This window comes from Ambystoma mexicanum, chromosome 14 (assembly GCF_040938575.1).
Source record: "Ambystoma mexicanum isolate Mex_15411 chromosome 14, UKY_AmexF1_1, whole genome shotgun sequence".
Lineage (NCBI taxonomy): Eukaryota > Metazoa > Chordata > Amphibia > Caudata > Ambystomatidae > Ambystoma > Ambystoma mexicanum.
Genome location: NC_090940.1, coordinates 131,722,327 through 131,744,976, shown reverse-complemented (window position 1 = coordinate 131,744,976; position 22,650 = coordinate 131,722,327). Strand labels below are relative to the sequence as shown.

General features: G+C 46.8%; 1 protein-coding gene across 1 annotated transcript in view; it reads right to left on the bottom strand.

Moving 5' to 3' along the window:
* Positions 1-6,043: 6,043 nt before the first annotated feature.
* Positions 6,044-22,650, bottom strand: part of PLEK2 (pleckstrin 2) — a 60,951-nt gene continuing 44,344 nt past the window's right edge. Inside the window, exons 7-9 of the mRNA XM_069638723.1 lie at positions 13,411-13,494; positions 12,228-12,306; positions 6,044-7,839 (exon numbers count right to left, since the gene is read on the bottom strand). Coding sequence (XP_069494824.1) covers positions 7,712-7,839; positions 12,228-12,306; positions 13,411-13,494 — 291 coding nt within the window. The 3' untranslated portion in view covers positions 6,044-7,711. The remainder of the gene's footprint in view (positions 7,840-12,227; positions 12,307-13,410; positions 13,495-22,650) is intronic.

The following is a 22,650-nucleotide window of genomic DNA, read 5'->3' as shown; positions in this document are numbered from 1 at the left end:
CCTATTTCTCTCCTTACGCACTACACTAAAGTGCTCAAAAGGGTTGTGTTCTACCATCTTACCAATTTCTTAGACATCCACAACCTTTGAGACTCCCTACAAGCAGGTTTCCGCTCCTGTCACTCCACTGAAACTGCTCTCATGAATGTGTCCAACGTCATCGTCTCTGCTAGGCACTCCAATGTATCCTAATTCTCCTTGACCAGTCTGCTGCCTTTGACACGGTCAATCACTCAGATCTCCTTAATACTCTTTCTTCTTGGGATTCGCGATCAAGCCCTTGCCTGGATTGAATCCTACCTTGCACCTCACCAATTCTCTTTCCCCTGGAGCAACAACACCTTTCAATGTACTCCCTTACCTGTTGGCGTTCCACAAAGCTCTGCCTTGGGTCCACTCCTCTGCTCTTTGGGCACCCATCTCCTCCTTTGGGTTCTCATACCAACTCTTTGCACACGATACCCAAATCTGCTCTTTTGGGGCTTGGGGGTAACATGAAGTTATTTTTTCATGGCAATTGCATGAAATCTGGCCTTTCGAGGCCCATGTTGTGGAGCTCTAGCTTATGTCCCCTCCCGCTCTCTGCACAAGCTCGACCACTTGAGGTTCATGGGAGCTCTAAGCACACCTTCTCTGGTCAGCCTAAGGGTGGGAAGGTGTGAGGACCTTTCAGACAGTTATCCTACACTAGATTAAGGCACTACCCTGCTCTTCTGTCAACCCACTTGTTCTTCAAAGTTACTTATGAGGGCATTTTGCTTGAACCTAAAAACATTAGCAAATATATAAATCGTATGCCATGTTTTCGTCAAGACCAGTTTCCCCGTTTGGCCAATACGACCGTGTTATAAACTGCACGTTTAAACCAAATATTTTTTGTTCTGGGTGAGGTGGTGGTTGATTAAAGGGGAAAAATCCCCATTTAAATGTTTCTCTTGTTAAAGGCCATTTTTTTTTAATCCGCCCAAAACGACCACTGTGAAAACTGCACCGTTAATGTGGAAACGGGGAAAATGGCAGCGACGAAAACACGTGCAACTGGATTTATTTATACCATAAATTAAAAAAGGCAGAAATACAGGAGTTGCGAACTGCATTCAAGAAATGATCGATTCATTTAGCAAAAGTTTGCTAACCTGTTTCACGCCAAGCCCGCCCTTTCTCAAGGCAAAGTGTTGCCTTAAGAAAGCGCTGGTTTGGGACAAAATGCATTAAAAATCTTTTGCTAATAAAATTACACCTTTCTTGAATGCAGCATACATGTCCCGTTTTTCCCCATTTTCACCTGATTTGCCGCCCGGGCAGCTGGGCATCTTTGGGGTAAGGACTGGGACCACTCATCTTGACGGCCTTTGCTTCAAGAGCAACGCTGCATCCAACGTAACAATTAAAAAAGCCATACAGCACTGCCAAGACATAACAGGTGTCTTTGCAGAGCGCACGTTCCTCCCCAGAGGGGCATCTTGGCATATATCCAATATATATTGTTACCCAACTTAATGGTGTTAATTTTATCCACCTTGGAAGGATGAAGGGCTGAATGGAGCTGCTGGGATTCGAACCTGCAACCTTGAGGTCAAACACAGGCCCTTGTAGTTGACAGATTAGTCCACTGAGCCCCAGACCCGGCCTCAAGACAAAGGAAAGCTTGAGAGCATGTAATCCGGTGTGCATTGGCACTCAGGGAAATGTGCAGGTTGTATAGTCCAGGGCTGAATTTCAAATCCATAAAACGAAAGGTGCACGCATGAGTGGAATTCAGACATATTACTATGACACAGGGCTGGGGAGTTGGAACTAAGAGTTAAATCTGAAATAGGTTTCCATGACAATGCACAAAAAGCTCACATGCATCAGCAAATAATAAGCAAGGCTACACAGTGTGACAGCCTGAAGAGTCTAGGGGCCTCATTCCGGGAATGGTGGTAGTCATGGTTATTTGCACCATGACTACCTCCCATAACGGTTCCGACTCCGGTTTGGTGAAAGGGGGACTTACGGGTCCAGTCCGACCTTGGCGGGTCCGGTAAGTCCCCATTCACCAAACCATTCCCATTTGAGCCCCCATAGGGCTGAATGGGAATGAGGAAGTAGCTAATAACGGTACCGCAAATTGCGGTACCGTTATTAGCTGCGAAGTCCCTTAACGGGTCTCGTCCACAACGCCTGGTCAGACCAGGCGTTAAAGGAGGGTCCCGCTAAGGGTGCCGGTAATCCCTTTGCACCCAACTCGGAATGAGGCCCTATGAGTGAACTGAACGCGAGAAACAATCCGAAGAGATGCCGCCAGACGTCCTTTGTGTTTGCAAAACACAACTGCCACAATGTGCACACACACATGGATTTCTTCGTAAATTGGCTCCATCTTTCAGCAACTATTTTTCTGATCTTTCAAGAGAAATGCCAAGTGTATTTGTTGTCTTTCTCCCATCCTTAGACATGTATGGAAAGGGAAGTGAGAGCAACAACAGAGTAGTGAGTGGTCTTGTTAGAGAGCACCACAGCGACGGGGGAAAAAAACCCAAATACAGTGGACCGATTGTGGGGCCTGCTGGTAACCCTGTGTGAGCTATCAAGATCATCTCTGGATCGAGTTGCTCTTGCATCATGCATTAATTCTGCTAAGAGCAACCATCGTAAATGGCTGAGATGCCACAGATACCACCTAGAGTGCGCCTACTGGCGATCTTTGGTCGGGCTAGCACTAGAGAAAGATGCCCGGCAGTTCTGGAGGGCTGCAGAGGGCCATTGCCCAGCACCACGCGCCATCATTGGTGTTCTTGAACCGGTATGGATTGCATTCCACACTAAAACCCTAGGAAACAGAGGGAATACGTTACCTATGCCACTTATCTGACGGGCCAAATGCCACTAGAGGAAGGGTCCTCTGACATCTTGAAACTGATCACGGTAAGCAATTCTTCAAGAGCTACGAGCCCGGATGGCATTTGTAGCTCCCCGATTAAAAAGAATGCTTTTCACTGGGCCGCTGTACTTGATTGGATTTTCCATTGAATCGAAGAATGCCAACTCAATCCATCTTCATGGCACGACAGCATCATCGTACCCATCTGGAAGAAGGGTAGTTACGCTGAACTGGGTAATTATCGCTTGCTCGTGATCAGGGGTGCCGCCAAAGGGTGGCCAGGGCCACCCTTATAAAAGCATGGGCCCCCCCACCGGCCCATTCATTTATGTATGTTTGTTTTGGTGTGCCACCCCAAGACTTCAAGTGTGGCCACCCCTATGAAAAATGTCTCGTGATGCTAGATGCCTCGTCCAAGATCTTTTTTTCTAGCTTATTGTCAAGTGAGTTATGGAAATGGGCAGAAGGTGTTAACCTTATCCCCTTGGATCAAACATGCTTCCGGAGGGGACTAAGTACCACTTCCAACTGCCTTCCACTGACAATAGTCATCCAACAGGCATGGGGTACTCGTCAAAGGTCAGTCTACGTGGCATTCACGATTATAGTGCGGCCTTCAACTCCATGAACAGGTGTCGGCTTTGGGAAAAACTATCAGATTGGAAAATCCCTGCCGGCTTTCTTTCAATGATTATCGCTCTCCATCAAGGCACTGTGTTAATATCCGGCTGGATCAAACTGGGAGGACGTACATTTGGATCCCCACTTATCAGGGATTAAAGCAGAAATGCAACTTGGCGCCCTTCCTTTTTAATTTGTATCTAGCTGACAAGAGCAACCCTGTCTCGATTGCGCCAAAGCTGGGTACCTCTCCACTGTTGTGGGTAGGATACGCAGAGGACATAGGGTCGATGGACCTCACTCCGGCTGGCCTCCAGGCGTCCTTGAAATGTCTGAAGACCTTTTTTGGATGCCAACTCCTTGGTTATCAATAAGACCAAGGTTATGGTCTTCAGTCCCCGTCACAGTAAAACCAAACAAACAGGATAGAGTCTGGATGGCAGCCCGCTGAAGTGGTTCATGAATATAAATATCTTGGTATTCTATTCGATGCCGCATTCCTGCCACATGGAACAACGTAAAGTGAAAGGTGTCTACATTATAGGGCGCTTGAAGAAACTGGCTTGCAAGGGCGGGGGTTATCCTGTGGGCATTCCGGTGTAATATACTCGGCTAAACTCTTGCCTATCTTCATGTACGGAGTGGAAAGCGGGGCCACCACTAATATCACTGAACTATCTAAACTAGAGGGCGTACTTCTGAAGAAGCTGTTTCGACTTCAGACTTGCACTCCGGTTGAAATTGGGTATGGTTCCATGTGTGGTGAGAGCAGGCTCAGACTGGCTTATAGGACAATAGGCCCATGGCCGAACCAAAAACGCAAAATGCTTGTCTGGGCCAGTTTTTTGGGTCAAAGTGGGCCAGTTTGATGAGTTACTTCTCTATGCGGCTAATAGATTTGACCAGTGTTGCTGAATAAATATTCTTTACAATGTACAATTTGCATCACATTTTATCAAAAACCTCCTCTTTGGGTACTATTCAAACAACGTCCCAAAAGGAATGAATTCCCATTTGCAACTGTGGGCCACTTTTTCGTTGGTGTGCGAGACAGATTTATGCCCCAGTCTGACACTGGGTGAGAGCCCAGCTTTCTAGCCTTAATACCCACTGGAAACTGGCCAATGCTCCAATTGGAAGCTTAAACCATCTAATTTTTAAAGCTACACAGACCAAGGACCCCTACATGTCACACAGCAATCTGGCTAATATCTCTGCCTCTGCTAAATGGCTCCCTACGGCTCTGGTGGATCTTTTGAAGCTTCAATTTCAATGTTACAAATCTGGGATGAGAAAGAGGGTTGTCTCATTCCATCATGATTTGCATACTAAGGAACTCCAGACTAGAAGTAATAGCTCCCAGTTCCTCAAATACATCAAGTACAGAGAGGAACCAAGTGGCTACTTTCAGCAGTTTGTGGGAAATTCTCTGGTCTGGGATTACTTGAAGTTAAAAATGAATGCAGTTAAAACCTTCGAAATTAGTGGAGCTTGGATTAATACATTGCGATATCAAAGTTTTTACCGTTTGTGTGGAGATTCTTCTCGTCTGGAAACGGTCAGACACTTATTGATGAAGTGTGATGCCTTGATCATACTGAGATCTAATGCCTTAAAAGCGTCTGGAATTAGTAACGATTTAGGGGAGGAAGAGCTATGGTCCCTATTGATGGATGGCAACGACGAGTCCTGCATTATATTCGTTACTATTCTGTGGAGAAAGATAGTATTGATCCTGAAAGCTCTTGGTGTGCACCGAGTGGGCGGAGCAGGTGCCCACTGCGGGTGTGGGGAGATCGCCAATTAACTAACTTGTGTGAAACTTAGAGAGAGACCGGTGATACCTGTGGCCCTGGTTGTGGGGACTTAAGTGAGGGATGGGGTGGATGTTGGGGTGGGCTTGCTAAGCCATGTTGAAAAAGGGGGTGGGGGGAGCGGAACGGCCACCTGCCTAATTTTCTTTTATTTGGGAGGCGTGACTGGCCGAATGTCTTTGGGTCCTAGTCGCGGGGATTTGAGGGAGGGGATGGGGCGGATGCTGTTGCGTTTTATTTTTGCTATGATGTGTTGAAAAGTTTTCCTTGGTACAGCTGTATAACATGTTAAATAAATATATGTATGCGATTAAAATGCAAACCCAGCTAGGAAAGAACAGAGATCCCTACACAGGTATCACTCCCAGGGGAAATACTGAGTGTAGGAGTAGCAGAGATATGGTATGGGGAGGGATTGGGGGGGGAAGGAAACGCCAGACGGCGAGAAGCAGGTCTAAGTGCAGCGATCAGCAACTGGTGAGATGTCCTTTGAAGAGTACGTCTTCAGGCCCTTCCTGAAGTGGAAGATGACAGTCTGATCTGCATTGGTAACTTGCTCGATTCTTTTGGGTTTACTCTTTAGAAAAGGACAGACGGGGTGCAACACACCTAGGCATGAAAAGTTGGACCGTGCACCCGTTTTGGAACATCTTTAGTGAGGTGGTGCTGAGTGCGTCTGTTGAAATGAAATACAGAACATAAATAAACTTCTAAATAAAAGCTTTAGAAAAGACAAGTTAACTACAAGCTTCTACAAGTTTATTTGGAAAAAGCTTTATGATATAAAAAATAGTTATGAAACTTTTTAAAAATGAACTACAAAACGTACATATCACAGAAGGCACAGTCATTGCTCATCTACTGTCCAAGGGAATGAATATGTCATGGGATTGAACAACTGTTCAGGGGAACCCCAGCTCCCATTTTGTATTGCTATTAGCTCCATGGCTGCCTCCTTTCCGGGCTCCATTAGCGGGTTCCTGCAATGGGGACTTACTGTGTTACTCCGACATAGGAGGACCCGGTAATTCCTCCTTGCAGGAACCCACCCCCATTCCCATTTGAGCCTCCATAGGGCTCAATGGGAATGGGGAGTGAGGTAATAATGGGCAGATTACATCTGGCCCGTTATTGCCTCCCTCTTCCCCTCGCGGGACCCGGAAAGCACGCCTGGTTTTTCCAGGCGTGGGATCCGGGTCCCGCGATGGGAAGCTCGTAATCGGCACTCCCGGAATGAAGGGGGCGGGTTCCTCTACCGGCCCCCTTCATTACGGGAGCGCCAGCCTTATAATGAGGCCCAAAGACTTCTGTAACAGATGCAGGTGTTGCCATTTTAAGATCATTGGACTTTTGGGATAACATTGCTTCCAAGCCCCTGAAGAGGCTGCCACGCCACAACCAATGGCTGTGTGAGGTCATCGCTGTGGCTCCTATGGCAGGGATGGGGCCATCCCTGCACACCAGAATGGATATTGCAAGAGTCCGATCAGAGTCTTGGGAGCCAACAAACATTCTCCTGCTTTGCCTCCAAGCTCTGGAACAGCCTTCCTGCTAATCTCAGACCGGCTCCCCCTGCCTGCAATTCAGGAAAAATCTCAAGATCCTGCTCTTCAAGGAAGACTTCGCTGACAAAGGACAATAGACTGATAAAACAACCACCCTCCCCACAACAATGTACCATTCCCTCTATTGTACAATGCTCCATTGCAGGCCATCTAGGTTTGCACTGCATACATTACCTACACAAGAAATTCCCTTGTCCTAAAAAGGTGGTGCCCGCACGCACAAATTCATATTTTTTTATAATTCATTTCAGACCTCTTCTGAAGTTGAAAAGAACATGTCCATACTGAAAAGGGCCAACACTGGGACTAAATATTCCTGTTCATTTCATATAGAGGTTTTCTGGCAACCATTTCATGAAATAGATTAATACCAGGTGGCATTTTGTTTATGTGAGTAACTTAAAAATAATTAGGAAAAACAAAATAAAAAGGAAATGCAATATATGGAACCAATTTCAAGCTGCAGGTTACACTTCCTTTTCCATAAATTAAGTTAAATAATGTATCAGATTACAACAGAGACTCAGCTTTTACATTTTTAGGTTTTGAAAGATGCAACATGAAGGAACACCATCAATTGGTTGCTTTCAAGTGGTCCAGAATGGTTTAGTATTTCCCCATGTGCAGTAGTGGGAGGAGCTCAGCAGTGCCATTGCAGTAATCCAGCTGCATATCCTTCTGACACGAGCTGGTTTGCCACAGAGTGCATGTGTCCATAGCCCTGAGGTTCTGTGGGATCAGTGGCGGCCCAGCGATTGCCCTTCAGCAGCGTGCTCGCACTCTCCGCTCTACAAAGGCGTAGCGTGCGCCAGAGCTGGTGACCCTATAGTGAAAGCGTCCAGCTCTCATGTTAGCCGCTTAATGGCTTCTATCCACTCGGAGCGCTCTGCCTTGGAACTGGCCTGGATGAAGTAGTGGATGTCCTTCTGGGTGATGATCTTGAAGAGATTTCCTTGCACGTTGCCCTTGACTCCTGTTGGGAAGAAAGAGCATGACATCATCAGCACAGTTTGGATTTACAGGTTCACAAGGTCTAGTCGCATGTTGAGTGGCATTGGTAATGAGTGCAATTTCGGACCTATGCCACTCTCCCTGTAAGTCCCGATTACACTGACCCCTGATTGACTACCTCACGTTCCCAGTGGTGTGACGTTGCCATAGCCATGGACCGTGTCGACCTGGGCAGCAAATGCAGTAAGTTGCCTTAAGCAGGTGACGTCGCCATGACGACGTTCCCACACTAAGATGGCGACGCTTGTAACATCTGCGCATGTGCACGAGTTACTAAGCGACCAGGTCAACAACCGGAATCATCCGACCAGTGTTGCCAATTTAGCGACTTTCTCGCTATATTTAGTGAGAGTACGCCCCCTAGCGACTTTTTCATTGAAAAGCGGCTAGCGAGAAATCTAGCTACTTTTTTCAATTGGTTTGGAGACTACCTCATTTATGCAAGTTTCCAAAACAATTGAATAAAGTGTGGTCATTCGCCCGTTTTCTAACGGGAGTAATGCAAAAACACACTGATAACTTAAAAGGGAGGTGTTAAAAGGGGAGGGGGCCACAGTAAAAGCCATAAATCGCAGGGGGAAAGTGGAGGTAATTATGCAAATTAGGCAGTGACGTCATCTAGCTACTTCTGGCGACTTCTAGGGGAGCCAATAGCTACTTTCTTCACTGAGGAGTTGGCAACACTGCATCCGACAGAGCGCCTTTGCAGCACACTTGAGTCGCCTGAAACCGCCGTACAGGGAGGTAAGAAGCTTTCGCCTAGTCTTCCTACCTCCACGATTGTTTCTATATCAGATGAAACCTTAACCCTCTCTGCCAAATCTTTTGTGCTACGATTAAGGTAGCATGCGTTTCTTAGACGCAGGACAGTTCGCACTATCCTTGTACATAGACAATGTAAACACGTTATGCCTTGCTGCATGCAAGATCTTTTAATCTTCAGACACTGGATATTCAGCATGGCAGCTTCAGTGCTGACACATATTTTTAAGTTTATGTCTCCTACAGACCACCGCCTCCTCAACCCAACAGGGGGCAGAGATCCCAGACGAGTGGCATAACTATCAAGTCGGTACTTTTCTTACCAGACTTTCGACTGTCTGCGAAAAATCGGCAAACCTGAAAAACGTATCCAATCACTTTTGTGACTCGGAGGTTAGTTAATCCACTATTTCTTTTTCCATTCATCAGATAATTAAGATTCACATTGATACATTAAAATCACCCCTTGACATTAAGTTTTTTTTATATTATTCATAGGTCCTTTCTTCGGACCGCGCCATGGAAACCTGAATCACTATAGCTCATGAAATAATAGGCATCCAAGCCCTGAAGACGGATTCTTGTAAATCCGAAACGTGTCGACAAAACATTTTTTCATTCCTTAAGGAGCCTATTAGATGTGAATGAAGTTAAACTTCTGACTTGAAAATTTTGTTAATTTTGTTTTGCACATAAGAAGTACTGTGGAGTGTGAAATGTGAACACTCCCAATGTTACTGCATCTATTTACATTCATTTGTGTAACCACATAAGCAACTATCCATGTACATATGTGAAATTGTGTACCGGTCTTTGTTTTGATTAAAATGGAATCTCTTTTTATGAATTGGTCTGTATTAAGTAAAGTTTTATGACAAGAACAGTAAAAGGGTATCAGGTTAACCCTTATTACACAATGATACTCCTCAATTGACTCACAATGCAACGTTTGAATTGTACCTATTGAATGTCTATGTACTAGGAATTTACAATCCTGTATTTAATATTTGTGACAGAATTACATTGGGGAGCGTGCCCCTCAGGAGTGCATCATTGGGTCACCTGTTAGTGTCTAACGGGTTTAGCTTGCCTCTTTTTCTTTTGACAGTCTTGGGTGGCCTTAAGACTGTTTGGCCCACTTGCACCTGAAAAATGTTTACGCTCTGAAAATATCTTTACATTCTGTAAACGCACAGCTACATTTAGCTATTGATAGAATAACACACACAATCACTCAGTAGTGCCTCCCAAACCCCCTTTTCTCTGTGCAATTTCAAGCATCACATGACCCCAGAGGAAGCTCTTGACTGATCCCAATATACAGGTGGGAAGCAAAGCAGAAAGTAAAGTGCTTTTTCAAGATCAATGAGAAAAGTAAAAAGATGGATGGAAATGCGTGAGTCAACTGGCCCGGCGCAGAGGTGCCGAGTACCCGGGTGCTCGGGGGCCCAGGCTTCCACGACTCCCCCAGGAAAGGGCATCTGCGTAAGAGTCCCTTTATTTTCATCAACCCCCCCTTTCACCCCGCCCCCACCCCAGGAAAACCAGAAGTCGGTGCCCCTGTCCCGGAGCACTGGGAATTCTCAGTACTGCCGACCTCCATTTTTAGACTTGGCTGATTGCCCTCTCCATGTATATGACCGCACTGGCCAGAGTCATCAACTCAAGTTCTGCATCCCATGCTGTGTGTGCATCCTTCTGTATGCAAAGTAGTGTTATGCAAATGGATTCGCTCAAAGTACATGCTCCAGGAGGCAGGCCTGTGGCTGGCAAAATCATGGATGCCATAGCTATTTCGTGCTGAACACAGCAAGAGGGGAGCATAGCATCCATGCTCTCCACTCTTGGCTTTAGACCTACTGCGAAAAGATTGGATTCACAAAATTTGGGCGTGCAGTAAGAGGTGCCAGAATACTGTGGCAGGAAATGAGTACAATGCCTACACAAAATCTGGATTGATTTACTATGCTAATGCTTATTTTAGCTTGCCCGAGTCATTTCGGAAGGAGAGCAACAAAATGAAAATCAGTCTTGACCCTGCCTCCCATGAAGCAGTCCAGCTCGAACAGCTAGGGCATGTGCCCTCTTGCCAATGGGCACAAACACACTTGTTTCCGCAACGCCAGAATGACTTGTGCATCAAAAGATTTCCCTTTGGCACCTGAAACTTTGAAAACCATGGTATGGACAGACAGCAATGGGAACTTAAATTGGTATTATGGGGGACTTTGTTTGGTGACATGCAACATGGACAAAAACACCCATTCAGATAGGCCGTTCTGTCCTCTGTGGCAAAGATTGCCTCGAGATGTGGAGTTGCATTCAGTGCTGGTATGGGGTCTGATATCCCTGGATGTGGACCGAACTGTCTCCCCTGGATGCCGTATCCAAGAAAACCAGAAGCCCTTGCCCCAGTTGTCACCCACCATGGCATCTCCAGAAAACCGCTATTCATTTATCAGCAGTTCAATGGGAAAGAGCAGCATCTAAGCGTTGACATGTCAGAGCCCCTTACAAGGGAACTGTCTAAATGATTATGTCTCTGAAGTGTGAATTCCTTGTTCCTATTCGTGCCGTGGTTCCGGTGTGCCTTCGTCCTGGTTGGAGTAGTGAGAGATAGGTTAAAAAACGATTTGGCGAGTGTGTGAGCTGGAGCGTGAGAGGGGTGGGTGTCTGTGAGCGTATGTATGTGTGAGGCGGACAGTGAGAGTTGCTGCATCTGTGCGCACGCGCGTGTGTGTTGGGGTTGGGGACAAGGAAAATTAATTTATCAGCATCAGGAAATTAATTTCAAGTGGCAAGGATGGCATATTGGAGGGGGGGGCACTACCGTCATGAACGTGATTTTAAATGGCTGGGATGACGTATATTAATGCCACCAGCATCATAAAGGTGTATTACGGTAGCAATGATGACACACCTTGTGGGACTAGCCTCATGAAAGCCTTTTAAAATGAAATTGATGTCGTATAGTGTGGACAAAAGCATAATCAACATGTTTTACAGCGGCAATGCTTACATATATTAGTGGAGAACATATTGCAGGCACCAGCTCCTTGAACGTCATTGCGACAATTATATCATACTGCTGGCACAGGCATCATAAACACGTCCTTCACAGCGGCAGTGCTGGCATACATTGTGGGCAGAAGCATCATGACAATTTGTTGTAAAATGCTTTTGTGTACTGTTGGTGTCATGGCATCTACTGGATTTTTCCATGTGTTACCCTCAAGTACTGACTGTACGCGGTTTTAGCCATATATGATGTACAATTGTACCATTTCAATCCATTACTTAAGAGATGTTTTTTTAAGGGAGGGACAACTGACCTCCACTCTCCCTCAAAACTCACTAGGCTGGTTTGAGCTGCCTCGCTGCACTATGTTGCTGGGGGGCTTTAGTTCCATTTCCAGGAGTGGTTGCAATGTTTTATTGCCAGTCTTTTGTTTAATAGTTCATAGAGGGGGTGGCTCAAAAGAGAGCCCTGAACCAACAGGCGCTGTTCCTCTGCAACTTCACTGCACTTCTAATAACTTAGTTAATGAATCTTCCAAAAAGCTCTTAGGATTGGGGAGGAAAACTTACCAAATGGTACCCCATTATCCTCGAGAGCAGAAATAAGGCACCCGCGCAGAGAAAAGCCGCCAACTGGTCTGTTATCCTCCTGTTAAGAGATATCAACATTTTACCAGTTAAGTTAAAACGAGGAGAAGCAGCACAACGACGGAAATAAACAATCTGCAAAAAAACTCAGAAATAATATTTTCAGGAAAGGTGACCCAGAACCCAGCTCAAATAACTTTGAGGAGAGGGCATTGAAAAACAAAGCCATGCAACAGAACACTGCAGTGAGTGGACGTTGACAGGAATAATGACACGCATTATAATCTTCCTTTAGGGACTACAAGTCCCCAGTTGACATCAACAGTAAGAAGCGCAAGGAAAATTGATTATATTGGGTCCATATCTCTGCAACGCCTCAATTCCACACATGAGGAACCAACCTACCCTGCCTGGCTCCCCTCAGAAAGTTACTGAAGACTCACCTTTTTAAGAGGCTCTCTCTAACCAGATAGCACCGGGATCAGCTATGCAACCCCCCCCACCCCCGCCTGCCACCCAGCCCTTCAATAAGGGCCTGGCCCCCAACAACTGTGGACAGGTACCCACAAAATAATGAAGGGTCCGATCTAACATGTCACATTTCTACACTGCTATCCTAAGTCGGCCCCCGAATCCCCACACATTAGAGATCTCCCACATAACCACATAGAACTGACCCCATGCACTGCAATGTTGCTGGAAGGCAGTTACCCCAAGCACTGCAATGTTGCTGGAAGGCAGGGACCCCAAGCACTGCAATGTTGCTGGGAGGCAGTTATCCCAAGCACTGCAATGTTGCTGGAAGGCAGGGACCCCAAGCACTGCAATGTTGCTGGAAGGCAGGGACCCCAAGCACTGCAATGTTGCTGGAAGGCAGGGACCCCAAGCACTGCAATGTTGCTGGAAGGCAGTTATCCCAAGCACTGCAATGTTGCTGGGAGGCAGGCACCCCAAGCACTGCAATGTTGCTGGGAGGCAGGGACCCCAAGCACTGCAATGTTGCTGGAAGGCAGGGACCCCAAGCACTGCAATGTTGCTGGAAGGCAGGGACCCCAAGCACGCATATTAGAACTTTACAGGACGAATACAACTAATCAAGAAAAGTTCCCTTTTGTCCTGAGGTGCACCCTGAAAGAATTAAAGAACCAGTTTCGCCAGGACTTACCCGGGTGGGATCGTAGTAGTGAAGAAAAGCCGGGTCTGACCTCAGAACAAAGAGCCGCACCTTCCAGTTTTTCCTTTTGTGTCCCTGAGAAAGGAAAATGTACACCTGGACTGAGCAAAGAGCTAACTACATAATTACATAGCAAAACAAATTGAAAGCATGTGAAAATATGCACTCCAAGGGCTCTCTGTAAGTAGTGAACTCCTTTCTACCCCGTGTAGGCATACGCCTTACTATCCTCAGCACTAATAGAGTCTTGAGGGATTATTTGGTAATGTGTCCTTTGATAGTTCGCAATGAAAACCTACAATTATGGTTCAGAGGCAGCAAGAGGTCCATTCTCTTTGCTAGTTTGCTGCTGAAAGTAAATGTGAGAGCCCAGATTGAACGTAGGGCTCTTCGGACCAGGTTTACTATTCTGTTACCAATAAACACTTCTATTTTGAGCAAGCAGTCGTCGGAAAAACAAGTGTTGGTGGAATTTAATCTGGTTTTATAAAAGAGACAAAGCAAGGGTCTCACTTTTAGGGACACCCTGAAGGATGGTGTCATCACGCATGTCATGGGCTGCAGAATCTACACTGGAGTCCCAATCCCCAAAGTATGTGTCCCTGGACAGTACTTGTGGGTACAAATTGTGCCCACGTAAATAATTCACCAAGCACCAAAACCAGCCATTTTAGACTGGTTGTACAGAAAAGCCATGTGTGTAACCTGCAGCCCTGTTTCGCAGATGGAGGTCTACAGCTTCATATGCAGAAGTGGGTGAATCCACGCTTGCACTCACTTTGCGTATGTGGATTGAGCGGGTCCATAGAAGAGTCAATGCCCTGGTGATGCAAAGAGGCGGCACACCCCAAAACTCGATTGGAATGGCCTTGTTCACACTAGAGGAGCAATTAATCTGCTCTTCTAGCAGTTTGCCCTCGTTCCAACCGGACGAAAGTCGGATTTTGGACGTGGGCAAATCAGAGGGAGCAAATTCTACTTTAAAAAAATAATCTCTGAAAGAGATCCAGTTTCTCCAAGGTTTGACACCACATTCAGGTAAACTTGTGAGTGTGGTGTTTTTGGTCAGTCAATAACCTATTATCTAGGTTATTTGACTGTTTGCTTATTATGCACCGATACTGGCTACAGGATGAAACCTAGGACCTTTGCTACGGGACTCAATTCTAGATCTGGACATATAAGCAATCTCGCAGCCTACGGTACGTATAGCTCACACCACTAGCGTGAACACAGGCTGCAGGCATGGCCAAACATCCATGAAAAATAGAACACGTCTACGGCTAAGCACATCCGGCCTAGTTTCACACATAACCGTCCAGACTGAAACACCTGATGTACCCCAACACCTCTGCCACTAGCATACAGCGACCACCTCCCGGAAGGAACCCGGTATAGCTGGCCTCACATAGGCTCTCTGGACAACAGCAACCTCTTTCTACCCCTCAAAAGAGCACCCACCCACGTGCCTGCCCTCTACTGAGCTGCTTAGTTGAGCCTTGCCAACCACCCAAGTCTTAGAATGGCACACACTCATCGAAGCTAATCCCCTAGAATCTCTAACCACATCGACTACGGTTACCAAGGGCGTTCCAACCAAGAAAAAGGTGCATTGAGGCCACACAAGTGGGGAAAGAGAGCTATATAAAAACAAAATATAATACAATACAATACAATGTATGGTATATTTTATAGCCTGTCTTGCTCCGTTTTATCTGCTTAGATGAAATTGCCTAAGGCAGATGTTGGGTTACTCTTTATAATCTTACATATTTAGCTACATTATTTATAGTGATTAAATGGGATCAAGTGTTCTTTTTTTCCCGCAAGCCCATCATAAATGGGTCATGTATTGTGGAATGTGTATGTATTGCAATTCTAAGTCAAGACCGGAGGCGAGCATTATGCTTCAACTTGTTTTATTCCACTCTTCCAGCAGATTTAAATCTAACTTTTAATTTATTTTTATTTTATGTTTTACCAAAACACACACCAAAACCAAACTGGAACTACACATCCGATGAACACCAGAGTCTCTGGTAGTCCTGCAGTCCATTTCCTGTCTCTGGGCTCCACTAGTCACTTCCTGCCTAAGTCCTTTCCTCTTCTTTTTGTGCTCATCTTGCAGCCAAGGGCCTCTTATCATACCTCCAACAAAGTATATATTTGCAAATCTTACAGTGGCCCTCATTACGACCCAGGCGGTAAGGGGTTTACGCCAGCGTTAACAGTGCTGACCCTTACCGCCCGAGTACGAGGTCCCTTAGCGCCATGGCGGATTTAACACCTGCTTTTAGCAGGTGTTAAAATCCATGGCGCTAAGGGACCATGGAGTTAATTACGCCACCGTAATTTGCGGTGGCGTAATTAACGCCTTCCCCAATCCCATTATGCCCTATGGGGCAAAAATGGGAATGGGGAAGGGTAAATGGGGATTGGGGACTTACCGCCCCGCCAAGGTCGGAATGGGGCGGTAAGTCCGCCAACCACCATGGCGGAATTGCAACCTTAGCGCCATGGACCATGGTGCTAATAGCACCATGGTCCTCCGCCAAGGTCGTAATGAGGGCCAGTATATTTTCCTAGTGTTTTTCCTTTCTGGGAGAGAGCATGTGTAATGGCAATTGATTTTACCAGAGCAATTGTTTTTTACAACCCGTTTACAACACTGTAGTGCGCAGCGTGGGAGGTAAATGCCAGAATATTAGTTAGGGCAGCATTTCATTTAATTAGTTTCATCCTTGGAGGCGCAGCCGGACCAGTGAGAATCAAGCTCATACTTGGGCACCCAGCTGCGCTCCTCAGGATTGCACCCCCAGTGCGGAGCAGCTGCTAGGCGAAGCAGACTTCCGGCTTCACCTCGGCCGCGCGCGTCCAAAGCATGAGTCAGTATGCAGTGCACGCGTAATACAGATAATGCCGGTCATTCAAGCATCGGCTTTCCGTTCCAATGGAACAAATAATTGTGATTATTGCAGTGCTGCAGCACAGCAACGCGGAGGGGGGCACATCAGATGAGCAGACACATGACACACAATTCATAAGTGCACTACGATCGTTCAGCTCACCGCAGCAGCTCAGGAAGGGGATACAAAGAGCTATTAGCAAAAGGTTTGAAGAACGTGGACAATTCTAAGGTTGCAAATAGGACCCTGAAACCTGTAGAGTCCTTTGGCATAAAGCCACACATTGTTCATCTCCTAGCAGGGAGCTAGGTACAGCCTAAGGTGCAGAGAGCTGTGTAAAGCTTGCACATCCCCACCGTCTACCCCCACCTCCTCACAGAGGACGTGCCATTCAGCCTGCTGCGTTCAGGTGACCTGGCACTTTATTTTATATTGGTGAGCCATAAGATGGAGTCAGATGACAGGAGTGAGGGGAGCCAGGACCAGGTAATGTTAGAAGATGATACTGACTGGACTCAGTTTCAAGAGAGTTTTGGGAGATTCCCTGGTTAACGCAGTCACACAAGGACTGCACCGTCTCCAAGGAGGATTGAAGCACTCAAATGCTTAATTGGCGATGGCCTGAAGAGGAAAGGCCCTAATGTGGATGACAGCACATCCTCTAGCCAACCTCATAAAGAGGAGCCTCTTAAGGGGAGGGAGCAGATCCTTACGAGAAAGATCTGACTCCCCTGGATCCAGTGAAGGAGGGAAGAAGTAAGCCTCCCGAGTCTGTCGATGCGTTCAAATAGCTTAAAGGCGCTTTCATGAAGCGGTCGACCATGCCAAGCCTACTACCCCTTCCCCAGGGGTGCAAAATATAGGGGAAGAGACTCTGACAGACTCGGACATGCCAGATTAAAGATTCTCTCTGATATCTGAGAGTGGGAAGAGGAAGTGTAAAAAAAAAAACTTCAACGTGCCTAAAGATGAGCTGACATAGTACACCCCAGATCTAATGACTGGTTGCCATCACTGAGGGTGGCCTCTTACGTGACTCAGAATGTCCCCACCCGGAACTGCTGGGGAAAGTGGCAGAGAATCCGGCGCTCGAGCCCAAGATGACCTTTTTATCCAAGGCATCCAGAGACCTCAGAAAAGGCATGGGCAGGGCATGGAAGGCATGCCAGGGCAAACTCAGATTTGGCGGGGCCAATGGCTAAGATCATGGATCTGACAGAGAGGGCCAGGAATACAGGAGAGCCAGTGGACCCTGAGACATTAGCAAACTCGGCGCAAAGGGCTGAATGTCTCCTGGGGAATGCAAATTGCACCCGGTCATGTGAGAGAAGGAGCAGTAGTCCATTAAAAATGTATTCTGAGCTAGGTGACCTAGCCTCGTATGAAGCAGGCAAAGCCACCAAAGGCCTCTTATTTGGCAAAGCATTCGTAAAAGAATTGGGAGATTTGAGAGCATAGATACAGCCCGCGAGAAAACAAAGACCTCTATTAACAAGATATTCCCGGCCAGAGTTTTTGCAGGTAACGGCCGCAGTAGTGGTCTCGCGTCTGGTTGCTTCCATTCACAGAAAAGGCCTCATTATTGGGAGTCGCACCATCAAGAGGCCTTTTTCTAAGCACGTGGCGGTCAAGGACGTAGAGGACGAGGCTACTACTGGCACCAAGGAGCCCAAGCAGGTGAGAGGAATGTGTTGTACTTAAGAATGTTGGCAAAACCTTTCCAGCAATGCTTGGCTACTGCAGGCAGTGGCAGGGTTCCGACTGGAATGTATGGCAGAGCCAGTACAAAGAGTCAGACCCAGACAGCTAGTGCAGGTGCAGGAGGAGTGCAGGCTACTAGAGAAGGAGCCGAGACTGCTAGCGAGCAAAGGCACTCTAGAGCGCAGGGACGAGACAGCGACAGGTTTCATAAGCGCCATGTTTCTAGTGCACAGGAAGGAGAAGGCGAGGCCCGTCATCAACCTGAAGGAACTCGGATGGCTGGTTTACAAGCACTTCATAATGGAGGGAGTTCACCTCCTCAGAGACATCCTTTGGAAAGGTGACTGGTTGGTGAGGTTAGACCTAAAAGACGCCTATCTGACAATCCCGATAGCCATAGAGCATTGCAGATACCGGAGCTGATATTCCCATGTTAGCGGGTGACAAGCGAGCGCTCATCAGGCAGATGGAGTGGGCATCACAGCTCCTTACGTCTCTAGGTTTCCTGATAAACCAGAAAAAGTCTGAACTAGTCCCCAGACAGTGTATGGAATTTCTGGACTTCCTTGTCAATGCTATGAGAGCGACCCTGGAGCTTCCAGCTCTCAAGATGAGAGCTATAAAGAAGCAGTTGAAAGCAGCATTGGAGTAAACTAATATACTTACGAGCCTTAGCGAGGATTGTCATTATTTTAACAGCTTCTATCCAAGCAATCTTCACGGGCCCGTTACACTAGAGGGCGCTGCAGAGGCTGAAGATCCAACATCTGCGCGACGGCTTAGGGTACCATCAGTTAATACCGCTAGATCAGGAGGGGAGGATATAATTAGAATGGTGGCTCCAAAACATAGAAGCCTGGAACAGCCAGGCAATCTTTGGGGATGTCCCAGAGCCGATTATAGAATACGACGCAAGCAGGGCCGGCTGAGGCACAAGATGCGGCCAGCTGAAAAAGGGCTGTGTGTGGTTGCAGGAGGAGCCGTCCCTCCACATCCATTGCTGCGGATGGCTTTTTCTCAGTGAAGGTTTTTCAAAGGACAGAGCAGAGTGTTGTTTTCTTCTCAGCATGGACAACATTTCCGCAGTTCGTTACATTAATCGCTTAGGAGGACCCGCTCAAGGATGCTAGTAGAGCCGACAAAGACTTCTGGCACTACTGCCTTGACCGGAGAATCTCAGTGACAGCAGAATACCTGCAGGAAGTTCCGAACGTGGTAGCGGATTGGAACTCCCACCACTGGCATGACTCCAGTGACTGGATGCTACACAGAGCGGTCTTTGATCAGATAGCGGCTCCAGATTGAACAGTCAGTTAGCCAAGTTATTCAGTTGGAGGCTGGACCCGAAAGTGCAGGGAGTGGATGCCTTTGTACAGTCCTGTTTGGGTGCAATTCATTACACCTTTCCCCTTTCATGATGCTAGCCAGGACCCTGGTGAGGATTCGCTGAGAGAAGGAAGAAGTCGTCATAGTAGCCCCGAACTGAAGGCATAAGTGTGGTTTCCAAATCTGATCGAAACATTCTTCAGAATTTCTGCGGGTGATACCGCTCAGGCAGGATCTCCTGTCAGATCTGTCAGGGAACTATCATCCTCTGACAAAGACAGGGTTTCGGGAGCAGATGGAGTCTTCCAGGCATTTAGGGATTGGCTGCCGATTTTATCAAGCAGTCGTGGGCCCCCTCTAACCTCAGGAGCCATGATGCGGCATGGCGAAGATGGTGCCTATGGTGCAGCCAGCGCAATTATTTGTCCCGTTTCGGTTCCTTAAGTGCAGGTGCTGAATTTCTTGGCTTCACTGGCAAAGGAGGGGGGGCAAAGCTTTCAGGACTGTGGGGGTTCAGGTCTGCTATTTCGCCAGGACACAACCCGGTGGAAGGGGCCCTGATGGGAGAACACCCAGCGGTAGTGAGACTACTGTGTGGCGTGAAGTTCTGCAAGCCCCCACACCTAAATACAGACAGCTGTGGGACATGAATGCAGTTTTGTAGCTCTTTTTGGATTGGCCTCGGAGCGAGGATCTCTCAGATCAGCAACTGTCAGGGAAGCTAGCCATGCTACTGTGTTTGGTGTACTGTAGAGGAGTGGCAGATGTGAAGGCTCTTGAGGTGGATAGGAAGACTGTCAGTAAGGAGTCTTCTTCTCTATTGCTAAGAGAACGAAGAGCCACTCTGCAGTTCTCGTATCCCTATTTCCAAAAACAGCCCAAGTTGTGCGTAGCTAACTGTATCAAGGAGTATGAAGCTAGGACAAGTGAAGTGAGAACGCACAGCGTTTCCCAGTTGCTTATTATGAATAGGAAACCGTTAAGGCGGTAGCGACGGCAACGATAGCCAGATGGGTGCGAGAAATCATGAGCCTAGCATGCATAGATGCAATGCGTTTTGGGGTGCATTCGGTAAGGGGCGCTATGGAGTCCAAGGCCATTGGGGCCAGAGCCAGCCTTCATTTTGGGAGCAGCAGATTGGTCCAGCAATGCCACTTGTAAGACATTTTATTTTAAGCCGATAGCAAGCGTAGCAGCGCTTGTAGCGTAGCTTTCACCAAACATAAGGCTTACATCCGGTCTTCACAACCAATAAAAGAGGACCCCTGCTATAGAGCAGGGAGTCTTGATTCTATTAAAGACACAGAGGTGAGTATTATCCCATACAGGGATGCAAGGGCATTGGGATTTATGCTGTGCTAATAATGCTGTTGAATATCTTTGTGGTTCATTGCCTCTTAGTACATGTGATTTGTTTGACAGGGCATGACCAAAAGGCAGAATGAGCCCTGGCGAGTGAGAGTGTCGAGTGGTCGTTGATGGAGCTGTGGGCACGTGGCGAGGGATGTTTTGTTCGGCTCCGTTCCAGGTCAGACTCAGCAAGTGGACATCAGAGGCGTTCATTTTTCATTTTGCCGGATGTCAGATGGAGGGAATCAAAAGAAGAGGAAAGGACCTGGGCAGGAAGTAATTAATGGAGAGCAGAGACAATAAATGGACTGAAGCACTACCAGAGACTGTTGTTCATGGGATGTGTGATGCCAGCTTGGTTTTGGTAAGTTTTTGGTCCCAAAATAAAATTACCAAGAAATAAGAGAAAAGTTAGATAGAAATCTGCTGAAAGAGTGGAATAAAGGAAGTTTAAGCGTAATGTATGCCTGTGTTTTTAATAGAATCAAGACTGCCTGCGCTATAGCAGAGGTCATCTTTATTATAAAATTCCCACAAATGTAAAACAATAAAAATGTACTTTTTTCCATCCGAGGTTGGATTTGACCTCTAGGGACTTGCCTCCTGTTATATGATCTTTGTAAATCAGGGAATTTACAACTCAAGGTGTGATAGGTACAAATTGCACAGAGTGTAAAATGAATTGTGTGCAAATCGCAATGTGCATGCCATTTTGCATACTGTCCCGAGCAGTGCTGCACCTATTGCAATGGTAAGGTTTCTGAGTCTGGCCTACTACCGGTTGCATGTAACTAGACAGTGGAAGCTGCGTGTGTTCTTTTAGGCCTATCCTAGAACTGCGTTATATGGAGGACATTTGAGCAGGGACATTTCACAGCATCAGTGAGAACAGTTGTCGCTTGTGGCTTTCCTGCTCCGTTACCAAAGCGTTCCTATAGTTTTTTTCTGACCCCCTTGTCTGCATTGCTAGCCACCCCAGGGGCCGTCAATGAGCAGCGCAGTCACGTGGTCGGCATTAGGACATTTCTTGCCACACCAGTGGGTGAGAAAGATTATTAGGCACAGGATGCACCCCTACACCTCTTGATGCTACTTGACTCCTCACCTGTCTGGAAAGTATGCAGCTACCATTTGTGTAACTGGCTTCCAAGATCATCCATTGTTCTTTATTGTGGATTAGCCACATGTACTGGTTTCATGTGGTATTTACCAATAACCAGTCGAATGTTGCCTCGTTTATTCCACTAGTCACTATAGACAAGCTCATAAATAAACACCCAAAAATCTAATTTACAATAAATTAGATACAAAAATATATATCAGCTAAATGACTATTTTTTATTTTTGGAAATAGTTGATACATAAAAATCTGTTGACCATAAGCAGGGCAGTCCTGCGACAGGCGCCATACAATATAAGGAGCACATTGTATGCTGGCCCAGGGATGATGGCGTAAGAGTGTTACAGAGACCAGGGACAGGAAAAACATATACGACAGGACTGGATAATAAAGGTGTCAACGTGACCATTAAGACGGAGGAATGCTGGAATACCCTCGGACTTCAGTGCTATACGTAAAGATCATGCCCCCCCACCCCCCATCATTAGGGCCGGTTAGTTATCGTCGTCTTTCCCCACACGCAGTCTCCAGGGCAGGGAGTGCTCTCTCTGGTTTCAGCAAAGGTTTGGAATTACATCCATTGCACACTAAATCTGATAAGGGATAAAAAAAAAAGGTGTCACAGATCCACGTTATACTAATTTCTTTACTTGACTGTTGCACTTAAGGACGTCCTCTTCATTCTCCTTTATTGATGGCAAGGTTTATCGTGATACTTCACTTTGAGAGTGAGTGGAGCTAGTCTCTCGCCTTCTTCTAAAGTGTCCTAGTGCTCGTTTTTTGGACACTTCCGCTCACGCGCTGCCTCGCTCGGAGAGTCCTGCCTTC